Genomic DNA, 26,424 nt, shown 5'->3' with positions numbered 1-26,424 from the left:
GTTCGTTTCATTTCTTGTGAAAGTCTAGCAGCGTATCATGCCAGAAGGAATCCCGAGCAGAGCTTTGAGCCACGTCTTGCCTAAGTATTCTGATATTCATGCTCCTAGTGTTTTTTCCTCATTGGAGTGATTTTGTTTTGTGAGTGTTTTTCCTCATCAAGAGCGACTTTGTTTTGATACTGTTTTTCCTCGTTAAGAGTGATTTAGTTTTTGTTTCCCACTGTCGAGGAGTTTTGGTTTGAATAAAACCTTTTTTTGTAAAAACCTGTGTCAGTCGTGCAATTGAGTTCAAACCCGTTTATTCAGTCGTAACACCCCTGGGCTTGTTTGCCAGAAATAATAACGTTGTTCCGGTGCACTCCGACAGCATTTAGCACTACATCGAGATTGAGATTAAACTAACTTATTTTGGGAACACCCACATACCTATGGAGTTGGTCAGATGTGTGTAAATTACTGTTCATGGTCATTTGAAAACAAATGCCGTTGTTGGACACACACAAACACACCGAACATACACACACAGCGGAGCTGAGCAGAGCACATACACACACACATCATGCGCCTTTGTGACCGGACATTTCCTTCATACAACGAGTAATAGGGGGAATAATCGGGCCGTTCGATGTGTGTGCGTGTAGAGGTGTGTGTGGTTGAAACGTAGCAGCCTGCAGTGGGGAACACAGTGAAGGCGGTGTGTACGCGCTGGTAGTGCACTTCTCAGAGGCTGCAGCCATTTCATGAAGTGGAGGAGGCTTTACAAATAAAAAAAAATAGCTCTGCACCCCTGGCCGCAATGTCCTTAAAATGAAGTCCGAGTTCGAAATATATCTCAAATAATGAATGCACTGCCATTCCCCCACAAACATAACAGTCGGCGATTAAACGGTTGTCTTCTATGTGCTCCACTTCCTATTGGCGCACCACCTGTAACTTTCTCTGTGCACAAGAGGCTGAGACCTTATGCTAACCAATTTTGATTTATTTTGTATGTTTTGGATGAAACAATATGACTGGTATAAAATAAAATAAAAAAATTAATTGAATTTTTTTTGATAAAATATTTTATAATTCTGCAAATATTACGATAAAATCACAGCTATTTCGCGGCCCGGCAGTAACACGTACCGGTCCGCGGACCGCGGGTTGGGGACCCGTAAAGGCTCTGACACACCAAGCCGAAATTTGCCGTTTTCGTTAGTCGGACGACGAAGCGTATAGCCAATTTAAATTAACCTTAGCGATGCATACAGTTCCTACCTACATAATAAAATATCTCTCTAAGTTACAAGGATGACCTTATTTTATCAACCTCAAACAGAAGCCGTTTGTTCAACAGTATTATGCCACTTAACGCTTCTCTATTTCGTTTTAACCTTTATATATACAGTCTATGATTTTAACTTGGAGGCTACGATTAGCATCGTTAGCACCAAAGTAGCTACCACTCGCTTACACGCTAACCCAAGCCTTAACATTCATTAGGTAGCTGATTAAAATCATTAACACATAAATAAGTGCTCGAATTTCACTTACCGCAAAGCCGCATTCATGCACCGTCTGTTTTAACCGCATCTATGCTTTGAAGGAAATGGTAGAAACATATCGAAGACAGAATTCCACTGTTCTGATTGGTTTTATTGATCCCTATAAGGCTTTTGACAGAGTTAACCATCATAAACTGTTTTTAAATTGAGACAAAGGGGTGTGCCTAACAGTATAATTAGGATCCTGGCTTATTGGTATGCCAACCAGAGCATGCGGATAAAATGGGGGAATGCAGTCTCGGCGCCATTTGGTGTTGGTAATGGAGTCCGCCAGGGGGGGCTCCTCTCACCATGCCTTTTTAATACCTATATGAATGATCTATCAGATGATTTAAGTGTCTGGAAAACAGGGTGTGTGATTGGTAATGTGATTGTAAACCATCTTATGTATGCTGATGATCTGGCAATTGTTTCTCCTAGCAGTGCTGGTTTTCAATAGTTCCTAAATGTTTGTTCTGATTACGGAGTCAAATTTGACGTTAAATACAATGCTAAGAAGAGCGCTGTAATGATCTCCAGGGCAAAAGGGGATAAGAACCTTTGTTTTCCAACATTCTATCTATCAGGACAGGTGCTGTCTGTTTGCTGTAACACTAAGTATCTGGGACACATCATCACAGATGAAATGGCTGATGATGATGACATGTATAGACAGTGGCGTGTCTTATATATACAAGCCAACATGTTGGCTAGAAAATTCTCTTGGTGTTCAGATAAGGTTAAGGTGAACCTCTTTAGAGCTTATTGCACTCCTCTCTATACTGCCCCCTTGTGGGTCAAGTATAAGAAGGCAAGCCTCCGGAAGCTCCAGGTTGCATAAAATGACTGTTTGTTTGTGCACTCCTGGTTAGAAGCTAAACTGCATTTCGTTCTCTCAGTACCTGTAATATGTGCAATAACAATAAAGTTGAATCTAATCTTGAGCAGGAACAAATGTATTTACCAGCCTGTCCTCCTACAAAAAACGACCAAATAGGTCGATTGTTTAAGCAGTGTTGATCACGATATTACGACCCATAGCCACGTAGCTTTCCCATTATTCATTTCTAGCAGCAGTTTATTACAACCTTTTGTCACGTTTTGTCACGATCGTAATCCCGTGAACTTTAACCTTGCGCATCAATAAAAGTGCGACGAGCCAAGAAGATGAAGATGAAGAAGAAGATGAAGAAGAAGAAGGATTGTTAAAGAGCGTCAGAGCTTTACAAGTGGTAAATCTGATTTCTGTATTTCATTTGATTTGTTTACGCTTTTAATTAATCCTGTCGTTTTTCTACTAAGCATGTTTAACCACGATATTTCAGTTTTACGTTTTAGGGCTGGCCCGTGGTATAGGCAGTATAGGCGAATGCATGTTGTTAGCAATAGCATGGCTGTAAAGGTTAGCGCTTAGCGCTTAGCTTATATGCGCTAACGGATATGTATTGCAATATAAGAAGGTTCGTCTACAACAAGTTGTAGGGAGAGTTTTCTCCTTCGCACAAAAGGAGCTAAAATCTTGCCTAAAAACAAAACCCTTGGTAGCACGTGACATAACACATAACAATGGCAAAAGTATGTATATTCAGCTAACCAGACCAGGACATGATATGAACGTAAACAATGCGAAAGGAAATGGCACTTTAATAATAATAATAATAATAATAGTTGACATTTACATGGCGCTTTTTATAATGCACACACTTTTTCTTTCTTCGAAATGTCACCTAACATGTTGCATTAATGATAGTTAGGGTAAGTTCAACACTTGAATATCATCAGGTCATAGTTGTTTTACTACTTTAAACATTCGCTAATTCAACTTAAGTTTTGTGAAAGCATCACATCTAGTTAAAAAGAGAAATATATTTCCCTGTAATTACTGATTTACCTGGGACTTGATTGATTTTGGTGCCTGTAGTTTTATTTTGGCGAATGCTTATTTATGAAGCAACAATTAAATTACATGGTAGCACAGCTAATCTGAGTTCATCTGTTTGGTTTTTTTCAGGTCATCTATCAATTCAATTATATGAAGTAGCCTATTATCATAAAAAAATCAACGGTTCTTTTCAGAGCCATATTCCTCTTCCTACTCTCTTTCACCCCTCTCGTTTTCTTGTCTTTTGTTTTGTTTTTCTCCCTCCCTGTATGTCAGTTCATCCTTTGTTTGTTGTTGCCCTTTTTATCCTCACTTAAAAATGGCATCCAAGCAACTGAATGAATGGCTAGAGATAGGGAATGCCCTCGCAGATGAGTTGGCAAATAAGGCAAGTACAACATTATCCAAAAATGTATTATAACATTTACTCAAATGATAACAGACACACACATTACAAAGATGTGTGTGCAACAATTAAGGGAAATATATAATCTCTTTTATATATTTATATATTAAGATACCAAAGAAACCAAAGAAACCGAAGATACAGAAGATACCAAAGAAAATAACGCAAGGATCAAATGTTTCCTGGAGGAAGAGGGACCTGGATGGGAACATTATAGCCCAACATTGGAATAAGAATCGATCTGGTCTGTAAAATATAATCTAGTTCTAGTGTTTCATTAAGTTTTAATGTCGTTGGTCGGTCCTCAATAATGTTTCCCATAAATTCGTACTTTGTTTTATGCAGTTAAACCTTCCAGCTCTCAGAAGTCCCCAGAGGTCGAGGAGACACATGAGATTCCTCTACAGGTCCCAAGTCTTGGTATGCACAATGAATTCTTAAATTATCCTTCAACTTGAAATGTAGGTAATTGTTTGTAGTATGTAATAGCTTTGTTCATGATACATTGTAAAGTGAAAAGCCATGTATGGAATATCTTTTTTAAATTAAACTAAATTCCATGATTTGTTTTATATTTTGTTATTTTAGATCAACATCTTCAGACACTGAGAAACCTGTTGGGTTCTCTCACTGTCCCTGCATCATCAGAAGAAACACCCACTGCATCAACATGGACCCAAAGACAGTTGAAACGTGAACAAAAATTCAGAGCTGCAATGCCAGAGCTCCTTAATTTGAAATTGGCTGCAGAGATTGTCACTACACGTTCCTGTCTCCAATGCAAAACTGCTGATGCTGTGGTCCGGTGCTTGGACTGTGTTCCACCAGGAACTCCCTTTCTTTGTCCGGCATGTGACCCTATTATCCATGGTAAACATGTCTTCCATGACAGGGAAGCCATGTTTGATGGGTTTTACAGACCTATTCCTCCCACATCCTTAGTGGTTGTGGATGAAAGTGGCCAATATGGACTCTGTGAACAAGGTGGGTTCAAATAAGGTATTACATATTCCCTTACCATGGTTTCCTAATGTGCACTACATATACAGCGGCATCATTTTCACCATGTCGGAAGTTTGCTTTAACAGTTAAAATGTCTCAATTTGTATTGACTACATTTCCTAACATGTCCTAACATGCATATGAATCTCTGAAATTGTCTTTGCTGCAGTGTGTCTGCTTCCAATTCCTCCGCCATCCCAAATCTGCTTCTGTGGTCCAAGCCAAGATTTCACCATCATCCCAGGAAAGCAGACCGTGTTGGTGACTATCAATGGTTTGTTGCCACCAGAAGACGATCAAGCAGAAATACAGGATTACTATTATACTTTTGTCCTACATTGCATAGATAGCTGTCAAATTGCACATTTATATTTTTTCTCAGGTCCATACAACGTTCGTCTGCCTTCTGTGTGCTGCCCAATTTGTTCCGCCAAATGGTCCCCGAGCATAGGTGACTTGCTGGGATACAAATACTGGCCAGCAACCGACAGCTGCAAAATTATTTTTAACTTTGATGTGTTCACATCATTCGAGCAAATGAAATTGGCCAGCCCAGCATTATCCCAGCAAGTATTTATAAAAATGCTTGAACATCGATCGTTTTCCACAGGAAGGGTAAGAATAAAATGTGCTTTTCAAGATTTTTGAATACCAAACTTTTAATTAACCAAATGAATACCATTCTTTTTTCCAGACAGGCAGAATCTGTAGCGATATCTTCCACAGAGTCTTTCGGGAGTTTGCCTTCTGTAATTACAGACAAGAAGATCTATGCCTGGTGGAGCCCTTTAAATGCCCAGCATGCACACCTGACATGCTGGCTATTGCTGTAGATGGCAATAGAAAGCATTATCGCTTCAAGAAGTCCAGAGGGTCAGTGAAATCATATTCTCATTTTAGTTGTTGTTTTATTGACTAAGCTGAATGTCTTTGCTGAAATGTCTAACTTTCCCCAACTCTGCAATTTCTTTTTCCAAAGTTTGTAGACCATCAGAAAACAATAGTTGGTTTGAAATTACACATAATTATATAAATCCAATTCATAAAAAATATTATATATGACGCCTGTAAAGTTAACTCAACTTTAAAATGTTAAATGGTTGACGTTAGTTGGATATGTTGGAGCTAAGAACCAGTTTTGGATATAATCGCTTCATGAAAAATGTATTAAATTGCCCAGGAACCTTTTTCTATGCCTTCCTCTGCCCTATTCCATGCCCATCAATATAAAGGATGTACTTTTATTTTTACCTTTTTACAAGAAGTCAGTAAACTTTTCACTAATGTTAAATAATGGTGGCAAAAGACTTTACACAGAATTACAGATCAAATTCACAAAGACCTTTTCCACATTTATGAAAATGTTATGGCAAAAGCAAATTGGCCACATTAAATAGAGGACACAATCAAACTTATGTATGTATGATAATGTTGCTTACAATGTCTTTCTCGAATTTCGCAGGACAGATGAACCGTCTCTATTTGATGGACTGTTCATTGCCCAGGACAGTAAAGTGTCTGCCTTTGTCGACAAAATCAGGAGCCAGATGACGATTGTAAGAATCTATTCAATCCCTTAACCCTTTATTTATTTTTCTTAGCACAGGGTTAAATGTAACAGATTGTGTCTATTTCAGAAAAGTGGTCGTGATGTTTGTGGACCGGCAACATTCACAGCTTGCAGAGAAACCTCACACAAGTCCAGGGCCAAGGTGGATGAGGAAGGACTGCAAATAGCTGTGTGCAGACATGGCATCTTACTACAAGGCCTAAATCACTACCGTGGTGAAATATATGCCTACCCAATGTTCCTGCAGAAGGAGCTGGCTGAAGTTGCGAATGCAACATTCTTTTGTATGGATGTTGCCTGCAGGTAGTTATAACTATTGCAAAATTGGAAGTGTTTGTGGGAAACGTGTTATCTATTTAATTCTTGCACATCCAGTAGATGTAAAGCAAAAAAAACATTCATTTGGATAAATGCTGATGTTGGTTACAAGGATTGTACTGGTAATTTTAAGGACCTGGTTTATCTTTTTACTATTATGCCATCATGCAACTGGAAAAGCTAATTGATTTTGTCATTACAGGTACTGGCCTTATTTGGAGAAGATGGCAGCAAAGTTGCCTGAGCTCCAACCACTTACAGAGATGAAACCTTTTCTCTCTGTAATGCACGCCAAGGCCCACACAGGCAAATGCGAGGTACAGTATGCAAGTTAAACATTTGTGTCACTAGATTCAAATGTTTTAGAAATTGTAGTGCACATAAGAATATCATGTAGTATATTCTATTCAAGCCTGTGGAATAATTGTAATAGTTACAAATGTTGACAAAATTGTTACAAAACAGACTGTCACAAGGATAGGCTTCCAAAACCCATTATGTTTATTTTAGTAAATATATCCGCACTGTAGAAATAATGAATGAATAGAGCTTCAAATAACTGCAGTTGTGACATTGTAGTTCAAAGCATAATTCAATATCAGAACATTTTAACTTTCTGAAATTGCTCCTGACACTGATGATAACTAAAGATGTACAGTACAAGAAATTATAATATTGAACTAAATAGCTAGATCTCATTGTTTATGATTCTGAGCAGGTGAAGTGGGGTGGCAGAAGCCAGGAAGGTGCTGGAAATACTGTCGGCGAGGAAGTGGAACAGGTTAACAGCTTCCTCTCAAGGGCAGCTCTGACAACAAAATACATGACCAAATCAGGTTGGTAGAGGAAAACAAATAGTTTTAAGTAGTGCCACATTGTAAAGCTCATATGAATTTTCATGTTTTTGTGTTTACAGCTAGAGCAGATATGATAACCGTGCTGGCTATGCAATGGAACCACAGGAAGGTGGAGAATCTCCACAAGACACTCTCAAAGAGATTTGTCAAAGTAAGACGTCCATGCTGCATTTCAAAATGTATATTAAGACTATCCGAGTTTGTTGTTGTAGTAATTTAACACCATCCTTAGCTACATGTTGTTGAATTGAATGTATTCTGCAATCATTTCATTATGATGGTGCTGCCATGGCACACTGTTCTGCCAAGAGAGTCTCTGTTCTGTTTGTTTTTAATAAAGCACTATAGGTTGATTCATCTGAATTTCTGGATAATAATAATAATAATAATAATAATAATGTTAATCCTGCTTGATCTTGAAAAAAAAGGGAAACTAAGGTGATACTTGCCAACCTTGAAGAGAAGGTGTTTAGCATTTCATGTTGTTGTCTGGTCAGTTAATGTGCATAAAGGAATTCAGTAAAAAACAACCTTCTCAACCAACTGGAACGCATATTCACTTTTTCCTTTTAAACATTCTAACCAGACTACACAGAGAGCACAAACTGAAGTGGACAATCTTGAGAGTCTCAAGCAAGAGCTGAACATCTCCCTGGAGGACACGGAGCAGTGGGTGTTGGAGGTCAAGCAATGGGCAGCCACTGGTATGTTATATGATCACTGTGGTATAGATTTGGTTCCATATTTCCAAACATTTGGCTTCATGTTTTATGATTACACCTTGTTGTTTCTGTTTTCAAGAGAAACATGGAGCCCAGAGTAGCCAAGAGGAGCTCCAGAGAGAAATAGATGAAATTATTTATTCCCTCCGAAGAAAGAAACATGACCTCTATCGACAAAATGGTATTTATTATTACGTTATCTAGAAACAATATTTGTTTCTTGTTGTTGTTGTTTGTATTATTAATATTAGTTTATTTGTATTTTGTTTTACTTTACAGACAGCAACCAAACAAGGCAACGCAAACGGAGAAGACTGACAGAGCTCAAGAAGAAACTCAGAGAGAGGATACTGCAGTACAACACCATTGATGCCTGTTCAGAGAAAATTGACACAGAAGCAGCATGCGGTCTGTCTGAGGATGTCATTCTGCCCTGGGAGGCGCAAGGAGATGGTAAGAAACAACTTGTTTTTGTTTGCCCTAGATATTCCATTAATTCAGTTGAAGTACTAGAATACAATCACCAATGTAACACAGAGCTATCAACATAGGTGTCACAAATCATCATGATCACAACAAATCATTTTAAAATAATTATATTGAAAGGTCTGTATGATGTTGCCCTATCAAGTCTTAATAGTCTAGTCTCACTGGGACAGGCATATCTATGGAAACAGTAAAACCCTTCCTGACCACCCTGAACTGCATACTAATGTTGAACCTCAAGACATACTGAATGTAATTCTGCCAACATAGACAGAATTGAAAAAATTCAGCAAGCGGCGAGGTTGAATTTTTTTTTACCAGATTTTAAGGTTTTGGTCAATTTAATTAAAAAAGATTGAATACAAACTGATATTATTTGTTTTATTAGCCTTACCATTGTGGTTGTTATATTTTGTGTTTTTTCCATTATAGTGGTGAACCTGCGCACAAAGAGGCGACTTTTTGACCAGGTTATGCTGGTCAGGCGTATGGAAGAGGAGAAAGTCATCATTGTGAAGGAGATGACCCAGCATTGTCAAAATCTGAGGCAGGCACTGGACAAACTGGACCGCCTCCTTCATCAGACAAAAGACGACATCAGAAACCAAAGTATGTTCCACAAATACCGATTTATAACATTTGCCACTGCCCCCCTCCCAGTGTCAAATGTCTATCACTGAATAGCATCTGTAATGATTGCATTTTTTCTGAATCACAAATCTTTTTAGCTAATATACAGCCTCGGAGTTAAACATTCAAATTGCTTATATGGAACCAACATCAATGCTAACTAAAAGTTGCCTTACATAGACTGTCATTTTGTCTTTTTATTTTAGTTTCTCCAAGCGATATAACAGAAGAGGGATACAGGGGACTGCACTGCTGTATTTTACACCATCAATATCTTCTGGAGCAGAAACTGAGCAGAGTCACCAGCACCTACAGCTGTATTGGCTCGGACTCGTCTTTTCTCATGATGGAGGAAGACATTGAAGACGGTAATGAGGACGACGAACAGGACGGTGATGAGGACGGTGGTGAGGACAACGAACAAGACGGTGATGAGGACGGTGATGAGGACAACGAACAAGACGGTGATGAGGACGGTGATGAGGACAACGAACAAGACGGTGATGAGGACGGTGATGAGGAAAACTAACAAGACGGTGATAAGGACAACAAACAGGACAACGAACAGGACTTAACAAGTCTATTGTGTTGTATGCATGTCAACGTATTAAAACGAGTATTACGATTGAATGGCTTGTTTATTACCTTTTTTTTTTATATGATCCTGCTTTGCATTTACTATGTCTGGTATTCAAGTAAATGCCATTAGCAGTTATCAGTCACCTTCAGATCCGAGTTACCTCGAGGGCCAGAGGTTCCCCACCCCTGGTATAAGGTTTTGGTGATCACCCTTATTATCATCATGTCATTTAATCATGATCTGTTTAATTAGCCAATGCTTACATCCAAAGAATGTGTCTAGACTTTACTCCTACAGACACACACTAACAATACAAATTGAGCTAAGTAATACACTCACGAGCCACTTAATTAGGTACACCTTGCTAGGATGGGTTGGACCCCCATCTGCTTTCAGAACTGCGTTAAGTCTTCATGGCATAGATTAAACAAGGTACTGGAAGCATTCCTCAGAGATTTCACTCAATATTGACCTGATCGCATCACACAGTTGCTGCAGATTTGTCGGCTGCACATCCATGACGCAAATCTCTCGTTCACCATATCCCAATGGTGCACTGTAGGATTTGGATCTGATGACTGTGGACTGTGACATTTGAGTAAAATTCATTGTCATGTTCAAGAAACCAGTTGGAGAATATTTGAGCTTTGTGACACGGTGAGTTATCCTGCTGGAAGTAGCCATCAGAAGATTGGTACACTGTTGTCATAAAGGCATGGACATGGTCAGCACAACCCGGTATCACGGCAAGACGTGAACATGTGACGATTTACCATGATGGGAGACGTGAAGCTGTCACGATTTCGTCCCTTCAAACGTGACAATTACACAGTATTGTTAACGTGGCCCAACCAGTGGAGATATACCCGGAAATGCCAAGCAAATGCTACCCCGACGGTCGGTTGTTATTATTATCAATATTAATATAATAATGATTTCATTTGTAATAGTCACACTCAATTTCGCCAATTTTCTGTTGCCCCAGCTGGTCGGCACCTCTTTTAGCAGATACAAAGGCTATATTCATTTATTAAATCGATGTGTGTGGATGTGGAATTAACGGACGTGACGTTGCACGATTGCGTTACCAGGCAACAGCTTCGGTTCATGTTAATTTATAAACTCTTCAACTCGAACCGTAGTTATATTTTAAAACATTTTAGAAAGCCTCATGAAATATTTTAATGTACATTTTAATTTAAATGTGAAGGAATGTGTGTATAACAAAATACATCCGTCAAAAACAATACCGGAAACAGACGTAGGCAAGATCCTCGGTTATGGCTAGAAAGGATCCTTCTATTGTAAATATGACGTCACGTTCTCGTTGTAACTCTCGTTGTAATCGGAGCGGCTCGGAAACACATCTACAGCAGTAACATGATGCAACATACACATTAATGCAGCAGCAATATTAATAGAGAAACATCAGACATAATAGTAAAACACTGCAAGGGAACATTTTATTGCACCAGGAGCTATCTTGGGACTTTTACTGCGACAACGTTGACTTGCCTGTGAATAAAAAATAAACCATAGTGTTGGTGATCTACAGTGTTGTCATTCTTCTTTGAACACCAGCAAGACCGCTTTTCAACGATCACACTCCCTGTCATTGACATAATTAATAGATAGTTTAGCTTCTCACCATCATTTGCTGTGGCCAACTGATGTTAACGATCCTAACTGAAAGGCTGCCTGCCAAACGTAAACATTCAGCCACGTGACATTCAGCCGAACTCTCGCGAGAGTTTTACACAAGACGGATCCTTTCTAGCCATAACCAAGATCCTCAGCTCGGTGATTCATGGTTTAGCCGCAATGCACGTTGGGAAATGGTGTTTATGCGATGTGAAATCCGAAAACATTTAAAAAAAAAATAATAATACTTTATTCCGAGTTTGCTTGCTTTTCTCTTTGGAGCTAATCACATAACGGCATTGTAATACATGGTTCGGCTGCATTACATATTACATATCTGCCGTAGTTATCTATTTATAGAGCCCTGATGAGAAGACTTCTATACAAACAGGAAGAACTGCCGCCAAAACTGAAAACGTGACGTGGATCACAAATATATCAGCCATTTAACAACATCTTAGATTTATTTTCACACAATATGTCTCCTCGCAATATCAACAGTAATTCGGCTGACTTTTATATTGGATCCAATTGGTAGATAGGCAGTATTTACACCATAACGGTGCACAGCTGATAAACGGGCACCTAGTGGTTAAAGCATGTTATTGAATTTTATTATTATTATTAACTAACAGAATAAGAGACCTGACAGGTGATGGTCAGACGTTGACCTGGCTGCACAGTCACAGAAGCTGGCTGTGTCAACTGTTCACACTTCACACCTGTACAAATACAAAAAAAAGTTATATGACAGATTATCCTGTTAAACAGCAGTATAATAAGTGTTGACTCACTTCCAGCTGCCAGCAGCAGCAGCAGCAGCAGCAGAGAGAACATGATGATGATGACTCTCATTTCATTTAATTTCAAACCTTTATTTATACAGGTGTATCCCATTGAGATCATTGATTTCTTTTTCAAGGGAGACCTGCTCAAGTAGGTTCCACACGAAACATAAAAACATAAACAGAACAACAAAAGGACATCATACAGCACCATTTACATAACTATCCACATAAACAGGTACCAATAGCTTCCGATTGAGTAGCATCCAACCGAGCTTTAAAAACATTTAGTGGCACCAGATTGCTCAGTTTCCATTTAATTTGCAGACTATTCCAAGACAGAGGAGCTGCGCATCTAAAAGCTGTCTTCCCTAAGACAGTCCTAGCAGTTGGCACATTTAATAAAACCACAGCATTCGATCTCAGGCAGTAGCCACTTACAATTTTCCGTGAGATCAGGGAGCAGATATAAGATGGAAGTTTCCCTAACATGGCTTTGTATATAAAAATGTACCAGTGACTGAGCCTCCGTACAGTTAGTGAAAGCAAACCAGCCCTTGCATACAGGGTACAGTGATGGGTTAATGCTTTACAGTTTGTCACAAATCTCGGTGCACTGTGATACGCAGCATCTAACTTGACCAGGCAATTGGCAGGTGCATTCATATAGATCAAATCACCATAGTCCAGCACAGGTCAAAAGGTCACAGTGACTAGCCTTTTCCTGGCCTCAAGCAGAGAAACAGGACTTGTTCCTGTAGAAGAAACCTAGGCTAACCCTCAGCTTTTTAAGCAGGTTATTGACATGAAGTTTAGAAATGTGAGACAATCATCAAGCCAGATACCAAGGACTCTGAGAAGACGTGAGCTCCTGATCCCCTTTAATCTCCACTGACAGTCTCTTGTGAAGGCCTTATAACTGTATCACAATGGATATTACTGAGTTTGCATAGAACCAAACGTGTTCACGTGTGAATGTGAACATTAATAGAATATCACCTCCCATCTTCAGAGCAATCTGACTATTATAACATTAGCGTTAAGAAAGCTTAATTAAATATCTGCCACAACATAAGTAACTGGATCAAAGTAACAGTACAGTCCGCGGCATCACATCATAATGTATCATATATCTCCTTATCTGAGTCAGCTGAGCCGTATCTGGCCGTGCAACACTTACAGTGTCACATACTGTATGCAGAAGTATTATTTTAAGCAACACATTACGAAACACTCGAGTCAAATGTAATTAAAGTCAGATCGTGTCTTAGACGGGGCATATCATAAACCTGTTAATGTACGCATTCAAACACTTTTACCAGCTGTGTTCACCTTGCAGGTGCAGCTATGTGGCTTTTATCCTGGATAAAGTGTTTGAGTCATGGATGTTTAAAGTCTTCATATTTGTCTAATTATATAGTTGACTTTTCATTCAGGAAGTATACGCGCTGCGCTGTCAGTACGCTTCTCCATGTTTGTGATTGGTCGAATGCTCCAAATACTACCCCTTTTATGTGAACGCGCACCTAACTAGATAGGCACGGCTGGCTTGAGCGATCCACTTGATAACCCGTGTCGTAGTGCCGTTTAGCGAGAGGGCGTATGTTTTGGATTAGGCCAACCGGCTAACTCAAACATATCCAGGTTAGGTTGAACCAGTTTCGTGGTATACCCCCCAGGTCTTGTCCTGACTGAGCACAGGCACCTGTAGCCTTGGCTACTGTGCTCTCAGTGTTTTGTCTCCCTGTTCCTGCCTATTGGCGTCAGCTGATAGAGGTGTTGGTTTTATCTTGTTATGCACAATGTTGATTCTTCTCTCAGAACTAGCTAAATATGGGTCTGGGGTAGAGATCTTCAGAATTGGTTTGGCATCTTTTGTGTCAATTCGTGGCACACAACATGTCTTGTGAATAAACCATCAGTTTGCCATCAAAGTTCCTGCTCTCCTCGTGTCTCTCTGACTCCTGTTTCCATTGCTTCAGAAGTTTCCATCGCATATGAAAGATTTTCACATGTTTGTAAATTATTTTGGTTTCAGTGTGTGTGTTTCACATGGGTGAACAGTATATTTATATGTTATGGAATGAAATACAATGTCAGATTAGGGGAAAGTTAGGGGAGTGCATGTTAATGTGTCTGGAGGTGGCGTGTTCCAAAAGTGTTTGGGTTTGTCTGCCGTGTGTGGGCTGCGTTCCATTTCAAATTGCCGCCTGTACAATGTATGCACCAGTCTGTGATATGCCGATGTGCAGGCCCGCCCCTCCATACACGCCGATCACACAGACTGCGTCTGCCTCTCGCCCTCATCTTGTGGAGGGAGCCTCATCTGATGCGCAAATGCGGCGCAATTGAGCGCGCCACAGTTTCTGCTGCGAGGCTCCACTAGCTGTAATCGGCTTGGTGTGTCCAGGGTTTACACACCACCCCCCCGTCGACGCTCGCGAGGGCCTCATCACATCACAGCCCTGCCGATGTGATATAATGTATAGGACCTTTTTCCTCATGGGTGTCATTCACAACAGACCAATCATGACAGTTTTAGAGAATGAGTTTGTATGGATACACTTAAAACATATTTGTATTTGTCTTGGTTTCAGCTCACTGATAACATAAGAACACAAATAGGCACAACACTTACATAGATGTTTTTTTATATGTATTTTATTACTCCAAAGTAGAAAAAAAAAAGTCAGCCATATTTAACTGGAAAAGTTTTCCTTTGGCTCCCAGGAATTTTTCCACTTCGCCCCACTGTAAAACAGAAACAGTCAATCAATCAATCAATCAATCAATGTTTATTTATATAGCCCAATATCACAAATGTTACATTTGTCTCAATGGACTTCACAGTTTGTACAGAATATCAGTATGACAATACTGACACAGCAAAAAGTATTACTTTTTGGAATATGTAGTTCTACAGTATGTTGACAATGCTATTTCAAATGAGAAGATATACTAAGTCACTCAAAAATATCATGATGAAAGTGCAGTATAATGTATATATTTATATATAACACGTACATCATATATAATACAAGGTACATTTTTTATTTCAAAGTCAATGTTTCATTTGACCAATTCTTTGAATTTGCTGTCTTATCAATGCCCAAACATACAGCACTAAACTTAGACAACTGCCTGCAAGACTGCACACAGAAATAATACTACTTATTACTACTAACTATACTTATAGTATAATTGTTAAGAACAAATGTAACAAGTCAGTAATTACAAAAGAGATCAAATACCATCCAGCCTCACATATCAATCATTTAACCTTTAGTGATATTGATCAATGATAAACTCTATTGTATATTTTAATTTCTATTTCAATGTAGGCTACTTCCCTGCTTATGTGTTACAATCAGACAGCGTTTCTAGGGCGCGATGTCTGAATGACGAAGGGCAGAGAACTTGGATGTCTTACTTTATGGCGCAAACGTCTGATAGAGCCATTGATGACATGGCTCCCCACCCCCATGTGATCAACTAAATTCTATTTACTGCTGAGGAACCCAAAATGTTTAAGTTAGTGATCTCAGGGTTGATGAAGTTGGTTGGTAAGACTACTTTGTGGCCCCTGTTCTGCCAGACCCATCAGCTACACTGAAGGAAACTTCAGATTAGATACATACCATCCAGAGCAAGACTGCCACTGCACCAACACCTCGGTATGGCCCTGAGTAAAGAAACACAGATTTTAGGTAAACTTCATTTTTTTTCAAATGTCATACATGTAAATACAAAAAGTCCAGTGAAATCAAATGATAATTTGAAATAATAGTAGGTACGATTAACTCAAACATATGAAGGACTGTAACATAGTCAATAGCATTTTCCCCATCAGTTTAATATTTTGGAATACTATTATTATTTAAAAAAATATTTGTACTGCCAAGAATAGGAATTCACCTACAAAGGATTACAAGAAAAAATGTAATATATAAATAAATGGCTGGACATGATGCATTAATGCGACATGAAGCATTACACAAGTACCTCAACCTTAAATTAATAATAAATTATTGTTACTGTAATTTCAATATTTACATTAGCAGTCATGCTTAAGACTGAAACACTCCTTTTAAACAAAGTATACGAAAATCCAATAAGATAAGACTTGGTTCCACGGAAACATTATTGTCATTGTTTATTTATTTAAAAATATTTTCTAAACAAACCTCCCTGATTCGTTCCCTCAGTAGTTTTTTGTAGGGGAAAGTGTCTGACCCTTGATGAATGGGACATTCTGCAAGGAATTAAAAGATGGTAATAAGTTGAAGTTCAGCAATAACCTCCTAAACATTGCCTAACATCACATTGTGCTCAATTAAACTGTTCAAAATGGCACTGAGACTTTTGATACTGCAAAGTCTTAAACAAAACAAAAGGTGGTGTATTCTAATTGTACCGATGATTGTTTTCTCTCTCTTTAACTAATTCAATGTGCAAAATCAAACACAGTTTCAGTCGATGTAAATAAGATAATTACTAATTAACCCGCACATACCATTAATTGCCACTTTATTCCTCGTTGGTCTTCTTTTCTGTGAGGAAGACACTGAGGAGAGAGCAGGAGTCAGCCCGGAGGAGAGAGCAGGAGTCAGCCCGGAGGAGAGAGCAGGAGTCAGCCCGGAGGAGAGGGCAGGAGTCAGGCCGGAGGAGAGAGCAGGAGTCAGCCCGGAGGAGAGAGCAGGAGTCAGGCCGGAGGAGAGAGCAGGAGTCAGGCCGGAGGAGAGAGCAGGAGTCAGCCCGGAGGAGAGGGCAGGAGTCAGGCCGGAGGAGAGAGCAGGAGTCAGCCCGGAGGAGAGAGCAGGAGTCAGGCCGGAGGAGAGAGCAGGAGTCAGCCCGGAGGAGAGAGCAGGAGTCAGGCCGGAGGAGAGAGCAGGAGTCAGCCCGGAGGAGAGAGCAGGAGTCAGGCCGGAGGAGAGAGCAGGAGTCAGGCCGGAGGAGAGAGCAGGAGTCAGCCCGGAGGAGAGAGCAGGAGTCAGGCCGGAGGAGAGAGCAGGAGTCAGCCCGGAGGAGAGAGCAGGAGTCAGCCCGGAGGAGAGAGCAGGAGTCAGCCCGGAGGAGAGCGCAGGAGTCAGGCCGGAGGAGAGAGCAGGAGTCAGGCCGGAGGAGAGAGCAGGAGTCAGCCCGGAGGAGAGAGCAGGAGTCAGCCCGGAGGAGAGAGCAGGAGTCAGGCCGGAGGAGAGAGCAGGAGTCAGCCCGGAGGAGAGAGCAGGAGTCAGGCCGGAGGAGAGAGCAGGAGTCAGCCCGGAGGAGAGAGCAGGAGTCAGCCCGGAGGAGAGAGCAGGAGTCAGCCCGGAGGAGAGAGCAGGAGTCAGGCCGGAGGACACAGGAGTGAGGAAGAGAGTGAACTTAGTGTCAGTCTTGGTGGTAAGAGGTACAGACAAGTCTGATCCTGGGTCTGCGGCCATTTCTGCCTGTGTGGTACAAGGGCCCTCAGGTTCAACTGCCAAAGTCACTATTGAGAAGAAAAAAAAGTAGACGCATGGTGAGTAAATGACCAAGTATAATCCGCCATATACATTTATAATCTGAGTAATTACAGCTAAAAATGAAACAGCGGAACATCAGTGATTCTGTGTTACAATGGCGTTTGTTAGCAACCAGGAAATTACACCAGTAAGGACAAACAGATGAGAATGCTGCGTGGGGTCTGGGTGCCGTGTTGGCGGGACGTTGGGGGGCTCGCTGCTCCGCCCTTTGAGGCTCGAGGAGCAGACAGTGTGAGCTGGATTACTGGTGTTGTTTCCTGGTTGCTGTGTGGGGTCTGCGAGACAGCGAGGAACTCAGCCTGAGCGCACACACACACACACACACTCACAGCCAGGCTGTGAGTGTGTGTGCGTGTGTGCGTGAGGAGATCCGCGAAGCCTCGGCTGAGAAAAGATAAGGCTGAGTGAGTGTGTGTGTGTGAGCCGGTACGTCACTATGCCCGTTACGTCACTATACTCAGGAAGAAAAAAATTGAAAAAGAGCAGCATAGACAGGTATTTTCTGTGTTAGAGTTTTACTCGCTACAGGGTGTACTTTGAGGGTTTGTGACTCTGCAGACCGTTTACATGCAGGAAAAGCTTCATAACACACAAGGGGACGGGTAATAGCCAGAAAAGCATGACATGGGCCCTTTAACTGACAAAACAAGACATAACGACATATTTGTACTACTTGGTAAACAGTGATTCACATTTTTTTACATTTAAAACCAGATAACTGAGCAACTAATTTACAAAACATGTTAACAGATAAATTGCTGAAATATAGCATGCAGATTTGTATACTTTACCATTAATTAGGCTTTCGTAAATCCTCTTTATGGTAACAAGTGCATTGTTACCATCTTCTGTCTCGATTTGCCATGGACAGATGCAATCGGCAAAAACCATTTGTGCCTCTCTTGGCAAGAAGGAGGATGGGACGCCGATCTAACATTTTCCATTTGTGAAGCTGGAACACAATGGACACAAAAAAACAAGAAATATTATGTACACAACAGTTCTAAACATTTTCACACACCTAAAGCCATTATAACTCCATTTATTTTGCATAAGTGAAAAATGCACTGATGTGATACGTGTGCACATTGAGGAAGGCACCCCACAATTAACCAGGTGTGATTTTAGACCCCTTTTAGGTGAGCCCCTAAAAAAGAACTGTAAAAAAAAAAGAAGTTTATCGAGCTCGGGTTCACTTTGAGTTTTTTTTACATGGGCATAGTTATTTTTATATGGGTTAGGGATGCCAGCGATTATTCTATTTTTCGAATATTCGTTACAGTCTCCATAATCGAAAATTATTTTTAAAATTCGATTTTATTTATATATATTTTTATTATTATTTATGTATTTCTTTTTTTTCCTGGCTTAGTTTCAATTCGGCGGCGAATAATCAATTAATATTCGCCAGGGCTGTCCGATTTTGATCATGGTCAGTTTCTGGCATGCCTAATATTTGTCCATTTAATTCTCACATTCAGATATCTGAATAAGCTACATTTAGCTTTGAAACATGTCAGCAAGCTATAACCTATATCATTTCAGGTTCAAAGTTCCGCATTAACAGCACTTCAGATGTAAAGCTGGTGTTACAGGGGAATTTTTAAATGACTGTTCGAACACGGCTCAAAGTCAGAGACTCTGGTAAGCTTAATGAAAGTGCTTTTAAGGGCCTCTTTATTAATACTAACTCTTTCCAGGTCTTGATTGTCTTTCAAGCACTATATTAATATGGGCTGGTTTTGATTCTGTGACATTCTTGGTTTTACCATTTATTCAAAAATGTATATGATATTTCATTTATTTTACTTTTGGAAACCATAGTCACATAATTATGTGTTTTCCATACCATGAAGTTCCAAAATAAAATATAAAACACCAAAATGCAGGTTTTTTTGTAAGATATAATTAGAAAAACATGTACATTGAAGCTCTGATTCTAGGAATTACCACTGGCCTGAACTATGTTACTTCTGGTTAAGAAATAATGTTTTACTAAAACTGGGTGCTTGCAAGTACAAACACTATCTAACATCAGTTCGAAAAAATGTGTTATGCCTTTACAGCTTTAAATACAACGGTGACAACAATTTTGCTTAACACATTACATGAAGTGCAGTAATCGTGCACTAGTCTGTACTTCTCACATAAACTTACTTAAGAAATTAGGATTATTTTTAAAAAGTAAATGAGGGCGACTGTTGGAAAGTATAAATCAATTCAGTAATTTAACAATTTGTATAAAAAGATTAAGATCAGGGATTATTTACACACTTTTTTATGATAACTGACATCTGCAAGAGAAAAAAGCTTACCAGTAAATGTGTCGAGTCATACACTTTGTTGACACTGTGGTTTTTCTGTTGCGTGGCCTTCCACTCCTGTGCAACCTTTTCTTTTTGCTTGGAGAGTTTCTCTTTGTAGGGTTGGATGGCACCACATTGTTTGCATTTTTTACTTGCTACTCCTATGCTTTGCCTGCATGTCTGGCACACTTTTTGAGTAGGCATCTGTAACAGAAACACAGATAATGTCAGGGAATACCAAAAATAAGAATACTATACTACAAATGTTTACAGGATTCATGTATTTTATTATATCGTGAAAAATCTTGTTAAAACAATGAACTCATGTTTTTTTATCTTTTAGATAGGATGAACAAAAATCACAAGAGTAAGGAAAACAATGTTATACAGAGTCAGTCACATGTTTAAAGTGACTGTTATGAACAACCCTAATCTGTCAATATCTGGTTGATCCAAAAGTTGATGCTCCATCATCACAGAAAATAATACAAAAATCATCATTACCAGGGGTGTATTGCTAATTCTATAAGTTCTGCACGTGTGCACGCGCAGTTGTGGCTTGTTTTGAAGCTTATGTAACTACTGTCAATTAACACTCCAGCCAGAATCAACAAAGAATGGTCATTTATTAAGTCTGCATTATTGAATAAATGTGTGATTCTTACAGTAAATGCTGCACACAGCTGCGTGATAGTTAAGTGATCAGTGAAGGACCTTTATAAACTAACTCCCTCCTGCTGAGGTACAAAGGTTACTATATAAAAAGTGTGCACATGTATTTAGTATCCTATCCATGTGAATATGTTTTAAGTGGGGGTGGACCTCATGTCCTCTAGGGGGGTCCGGAGGCCCCCGTGAAGTTAAATGCATCAATCTTGTGCACTTGAGGGCAAAATTAACTAAATCTATGGATACATCTGTCAACACCCATATGAAACTTAACTGTATACATTTCAATAATAAAAAAAATGATAAGAATAATACTTTTTTTAAATGTATCTTTGTGCATATTTAACTATTTACTGTTTTGATTTTTTATGCATTTGTTGTATGTCCAATAGTATGAATTGTAATGATTTCATCGATGTTTTAGATTCATTCGATTTTTTTTAGGGTGCTGTGTGACGTTGAACCTGCGACCTGCAACCTGTGACCTATGAACCTGTATTTGTATACTACCAAAGGAGCTATTGAACCTAAGAACTTGAATTTCCGACTCCTATTGTGGAACATTACAATAATATAAAAGTGTGCCTTGGAAATATGTATTTCCATATATGGTGACCAAACTGTTTCAGACCCACTGAGATAACTTAGACTAAAGTTAACTGTGTAAACATTACATTAGGTACATTAGCCTCTTAGCCTATCCGTTATCATAGCTAGCTAGCACCAGATGCTAACAACCATCCCCGTTTTAGGTGCCGGAGCGGTGTTCCGGCAGTATTACACCCCTGGTCACTCTTCACTTAATAGATAAATAGTATTTAATATAGTTATAAAGAATGTGACGTTTGATAACATTTGGATCAACCGCATGAACCGATGGATCACATAACTTCCATGCTCACGTTAACGTTAGCTGATTCTACTTTTGGCTAATTTAGCTTTGCTATCATTATTCCTAGGTAAACATAGTAATCTTAGTCACTGTACTAGACGACAAAATAAAACATAATACATATCCCAAAATGAATATACTTTTGATATCTGACTACTCACGTTTATTAGCTTGTCTGGGAAATAAATGGATGTTGTCTGATGCAGTGACGAGTCCAAAACCCCGGTGAGTTAGCATTTGACCATTTCCGGTTCCCTCGCGTCAGAACCAATGAGATTTCTCCATAGGATTTGGGAAAATAGCTCGAAATAAGGTCTGTGGTCGACACAAATTTAAGAGGCGGATCACGTTTTGTTCTACGACAGAAAGCCGTGATTTTTGAAGAGTGTACGTGTCTGAAAAACGATGGTTGTTAACAGAAGTTGTCGAGGACGTTGTACGTCATTACGCCGCCTCCCGTTGATTTAAAACGCGCCCGTGGGTCGTAAAGGTATACAGGCTGACGCACCCGTTGATTGAAAACGCTGCTCTGGGTCGTATTAATGGGTCGGAAAACGAGGAAAACAATCGACCTATTTGGTCGTATTAGTTGGAGGACTTGTTGGTATTTACTTAGTACATATCTGACATTAACGATTAAACACATTTGTGTATTCTTTATAAATGCAAACCGAGTCAAGCCGACTCCGGAGGCGACCGTATGCACCTTAAAGCTGTTTGCAATCCGCCAAAAAACCGAGAGAAGAAGAAGAAGAAGAAGCCGACTCCAAAGCCTCATCCCAATACCCCTCCTCGACTCCTCCTTTCCCTCACTCGCGTCCCTTCCTTGCATCTTAGCTCCACCTCCGTAAGATGCGAGCGAGAGACACAAGGAGGTGACGCGAGGACAGAGGAGTCCTCAGGTATTAATTGGGATGTCCTCGTTCACTCAAACGTCACTCTTAAAGGACGTCTGTTAATGATGACATGTGCACAGCTGTATCCCCTCTCATCGGGCTTAACTGAATAACCCTTTAGAACCGGCCCATTTGTTGTTAAACATTTATTTAAATGAATGAATCTTTCTCTTGTTAGTCAAGGAATTCAATGTATGATGGTTGGTCCTGCTTTTGTGTTCCGTTTTGGTGTGAAATGTAGCCTACATTTAAATAAAAATATAATTATAGTAATGTGAAAGCCTTTTTAGAAATGAATTGCAAATAATAATTCCCACGGAGCTGTGAGCACTTATACGTTTATGTGACGCTTTTCCACTCATCTTCCAGTTGTCTGTTTTCCTCTGTTGAAATCGACCAGCTGTGAAGGTGGGGGCGGGGCGAGGAGGGGTATTGGGATGAGGCTCAAGGTTGCGTTCCAATAGTCCAGAGCCTCATCCCAATACCCCTCCTCGACTCCTCTCTTCCCCTCCTCCGGGACTTGACCCGGAAATCGATCAAGACACACCATTTTGAAGGACGTCCCAATATAGAACCGCAGTGACACGTCCAAAAACCCGGAAGTAAGTTAGCATTTTTAGCACTTCCGGTTCCTTCGCCAAAAAGCAATGCATTTTTTCCATAGGGTTTTGGAAAATAGCTCGAAATAAGGTCTGTGGTTGACACAAATTTAAGAGATAAATCACGTTTTGTTCTACGACATCAAATACATCAGCAGTGACCCCACTGGTGAATTTTTAAGAGTTTATGTGTCTGAAAAACGATGGTTGTTACCGAGTGGCTGAGTAGGACTACAGAAAGTGTCGAGGCCGTTGTACGTCATTAAGCCTAACACGTAAACACTCCCGCTAAGTTTGTTTTCCCCTGTGTTCTGCTTCAAAGCAAGTACATGCCTATCTTTAGTATCTGTATATCTAGACCAGGCATCCTCAAAGTCCGGACTCCGGTCCGGATCCGGACCGAACCACCACTGTCTCTGGACTCTGAGCAAATTATACTTTTCATATGTATTATCTGTATAATCTGTATTATCTGTATTATCTGCGAGACACAACGCCTGCCACAACGCCTGCCTTATCCGTCTGCCACAACGCAACGAGTCAAAATTATCCGCTATGTCTGCAAACAGCGCTCTGGCGACACACACACACACACACACTGTTCCACTGTGTGTGTGTGTCTGTCAACGCTTTGGTCCAATCACATTCAGCAGCCCGTCAGCGTTTTTTTCCCCCACCAACAGTCTGCGAATCAGAGGCACAGGAGGGCGGGTCTTCGCGGAATGAAAATGCGTGTGTCGTCTCTTTCAACCTGTCTGAGTCAGCGCGGGAGCTTAAAAAATAAATAAAGTCAGAGCGAGAGTTGACAGCGCATCTAGTTGCATTTAGCTAGTAGTTTCAGCTGTAGCCTAGTGTAGCTAGTAAAGCTAGAAAAATGGCATGTTCAAAGATGACCAATAAAAGAAAAGTCGACAGTGAAAACCGGCAATTCAAAGATGAGTGGACTGCAAAATATGCGTTCATCCTCCCTCCAGCGAGCACCAAACCAATGTGCCTAATATGCCAAGAAACGGTAGCTCTTGTGAAGAGTGGCAATTTGAAACGGCACTATGAAACGAAACATAATTATTTTGAGGCGACCTTCCCTCAAAATTCAGCGGTAAGAACCACAAAAATAAATGGGATGAAATCCTCATATCAAGCTGCAAGCAGGATCCTTGTAACATCTATGTCACAAGGAGAAAAGGCAACTGAGTCCTCACTCAGAGTGGCATGGGTGTTGGCTAAACACAAGAAGCCATTCTCTGATGCAGAAATAATTAAAGAATGCATGACTGAAGTGATGGAGACCATGTTTGAAGGCAAACAAAAAGAGGAAATAACAGCTAAAATTAAGCAAATCCCCCTCTCAGATTCCACAGCAACCAGAAGAACGGAAATACTGGCTGGTGATTTGATTAATCAGCTTTGTGATGGAATCAAAAATGCACAGCGCATTTCCTTAGCTGTGGATGAGTCCACTGACACCACTGACAATGCTCAGTTGCTGGTGTTTGTGAGATTTTATGATGAGGCAAAGGGGGAGTTTGTTGAAGATGTGTTGGGCCTGACGAACCTCAGTGGACACACAAGGGGGGAAGACATTTATAAAGCAGTAATGGGAATGCTGAATGAAAGAGGGATAGATCTAAAGAAAGTGGTGTCAATTGCTACTGATGGAGCTCCAGCCATGATGGGGAGAGAGAGAGGACTGGTTCAGCGCCTGAAAGATCACCACCCTGACCTGATCTCATACCACTGCATAATCCACCAGTCTGTCCTTTGTGCAAGTCTTGGAGAAGTGTACTCTGAAATCATGGCAACAGTGATGAGACTCATAAACTTTTTGAGAGCATCATCTTCACTGCAGCATCGCTTGCTGCGAACATTCCTGACAGAGGTCAATGCAACTTTTGATGATTTGCTCCTGCACAACAACATCAGGTGGCTGAGCAAAGGCAAGGTCCTGGAGCGTTTTTGGTCCATTATGAAAGAGCTGCAAGTGTTTCTGTCAGAGCAAAAGAGTGCAAAAGCAAAACAGTTCATGGAATTCATGCAAAATGAAGAGAAGATGGAAGCTGTTGCATTTTTGGCTGATATAACATCTCATCTCAATGACCTAAATCTCAAGCTACAGGGCAAGAACAACACAGTGTGTGAGCTGATGTCAGCAGTGCGTGCTTTCCAGAGGAAACTGGAGGTTTTCAAAAGTGACCTACAGGTAAGCCTTTTTAATATTTTCTACCACACACATTTCCTGGATTCCAATGAACACCTTTTTGATACTTTATCATACCCTTTTAAGCAGTGCTCCTTGTATTTTTCTTATTTATTTTTTCCTACAGGAGGGACTGCTCCACTTCCCCAAACTTTTGGAACAGACCAAAGGAGACAATCGTCCTCAGAATCATGTTGGATTCCTGGAGAAGCTGATTGAAAACTTCAAGACTCGCTTTGATGACTTCAGATTTGGAAAACAAGTCCTACTGTACATTGAAAACCCATTTCTGGTCAGAAATGTCAGAGAGTTCTCTGCAGAAGCACAACAAATCTTCCCATGGGCCAGTGCTGCTTCTCTGCAAAGTGAGTTGATTGACCTCCAGGAAAACCTTGCACTGAAAGAGGCTGACTGTGACACTCACACCTTCTGGACAAAGATGGTCACTGCAGCTAATTTCCCTCTCCTGCATAAGATGGCACTTCACATTCTCACAATGTTTGGCTCAACCTACAGGTGTGAGTCTGCATTCTCAACAATGAACATGGTGAAGAACAAGTACCGCAGCCGACTCACCAATGAACACTTGCATCAGTGTGTCCGCCTGGCCATCACGCCTTTTGTGCCAAAGTTCAAAGTCTTGGCAACAGACCAAAGGTGCCACTTCTCTCATTAAGCAACAGTGTTTGACACAATGTACAATAGTTCTGGACTTATTTCGACTTTGATTCCTGGGATGGTTTGATTCACTTCGAGACTGTTTTTGCAATCTCGTGTTAAGAATCTTGTTACAATTGTTTAAAAGTTTGAATGACCGTATTAAACGGACCTTTGTCTTATTGAACATTTTCTTTGTGGACCTTTAAGATTTGTATTTGAGTACCCCTGATCTAGACCCTCCAGAAAAACGCGGGCAAAAATCCTTGATTATGCGGGCTAAATTCCTTGATTATGCG

General features: G+C 40.3%; 2 protein-coding genes and 2 long non-coding RNA genes across 7 annotated transcripts; 2 read left to right on the top strand and 2 right to left on the bottom strand.

The window, feature by feature from the left end:
• The first annotated feature begins 2,504 nt into the window (after positions 1-2,504).
• Positions 2,505-10,014, top strand: LOC307043292 (uncharacterized protein). Of its 4 annotated transcripts, none has more exons than XM_079687653.1 (18): positions 2,505-2,758; positions 3,685-3,796; positions 3,926-4,058; positions 4,160-4,234; positions 4,403-4,798; positions 4,986-5,090; positions 5,199-5,431; positions 5,511-5,689; positions 6,279-6,372; positions 6,454-6,689; positions 6,907-7,021; positions 7,423-7,540; positions 7,621-7,712; positions 8,148-8,265; positions 8,363-8,464; positions 8,563-8,736; positions 9,202-9,378; positions 9,606-10,014. In XM_079687653.1, the coding sequence occupies exons 2-18, from the start codon at positions 3,728-3,730 to the stop codon at positions 9,926-9,928; spliced, it is 2,739 nt and encodes a 912-aa protein (XP_079543779.1). In that variant the 5' UTR covers positions 2,505-2,758; positions 3,685-3,727; the 3' UTR covers positions 9,929-10,014. The 4 variants fall into 4 exon arrangements, with proteins under 4 accessions (XP_079543779.1, XP_079543778.1, XP_079543777.1 ...); XM_079687652.1 differs by having other exon boundaries at positions 3,538-3,796; XM_079687651.1 differs by lacking the exon at positions 2,505-2,758 and having other exon boundaries at positions 2,888-3,796.
• A 5,037-nt stretch (positions 10,015-15,051) lies between these two features.
• Positions 15,052-17,064, bottom strand: LOC307045212. Its single transcript, XR_013809819.1, has 4 exons — positions 16,919-17,064; positions 16,590-16,657; positions 16,044-16,087; positions 15,052-15,156 (listed from the first exon to the last, which is right to left on the bottom strand). It is a non-coding gene; the product is annotated as an uncharacterized lncRNA (long non-coding RNA).
• Positions 17,065-17,676: 612 nt separating this feature from the next.
• On the bottom strand, positions 17,677-22,356 carry LOC307045160. The gene is made up of 4 exons (XR_013809795.1): positions 21,938-22,356; positions 20,225-20,419; positions 18,701-18,861; positions 17,677-17,875 (listed from the first exon to the last, which is right to left on the bottom strand). It is a non-coding gene; the product is annotated as an uncharacterized lncRNA (long non-coding RNA).
• A 1,280-nt stretch (positions 22,357-23,636) lies between these two features.
• Positions 23,637-26,312, top strand: LOC307044952 (SCAN domain-containing protein 3-like). Its single transcript, XM_079690409.1, has 2 exons — positions 23,637-25,471; positions 25,596-26,312. The coding sequence occupies exons 1-2, from the start codon at positions 24,146-24,148 to the stop codon at positions 26,142-26,144; spliced, it is 1,875 nt and encodes a 624-aa protein (XP_079546535.1). The 5' UTR covers positions 23,637-24,145; the 3' UTR covers positions 26,145-26,312.
• Positions 26,313-26,424: the final 112 nt, after the last annotated feature.

Source organism: Notothenia rossii (genome assembly GCF_949606895.1).
Source record: "Notothenia rossii genome assembly, chromosome: 6".
In the NCBI taxonomy this organism is placed as follows: Eukaryota; Metazoa; Chordata; class Actinopteri; order Perciformes; family Nototheniidae; genus Notothenia; species Notothenia rossii.
This window is presented reverse-complemented; position numbering and strand designations above follow the sequence as displayed.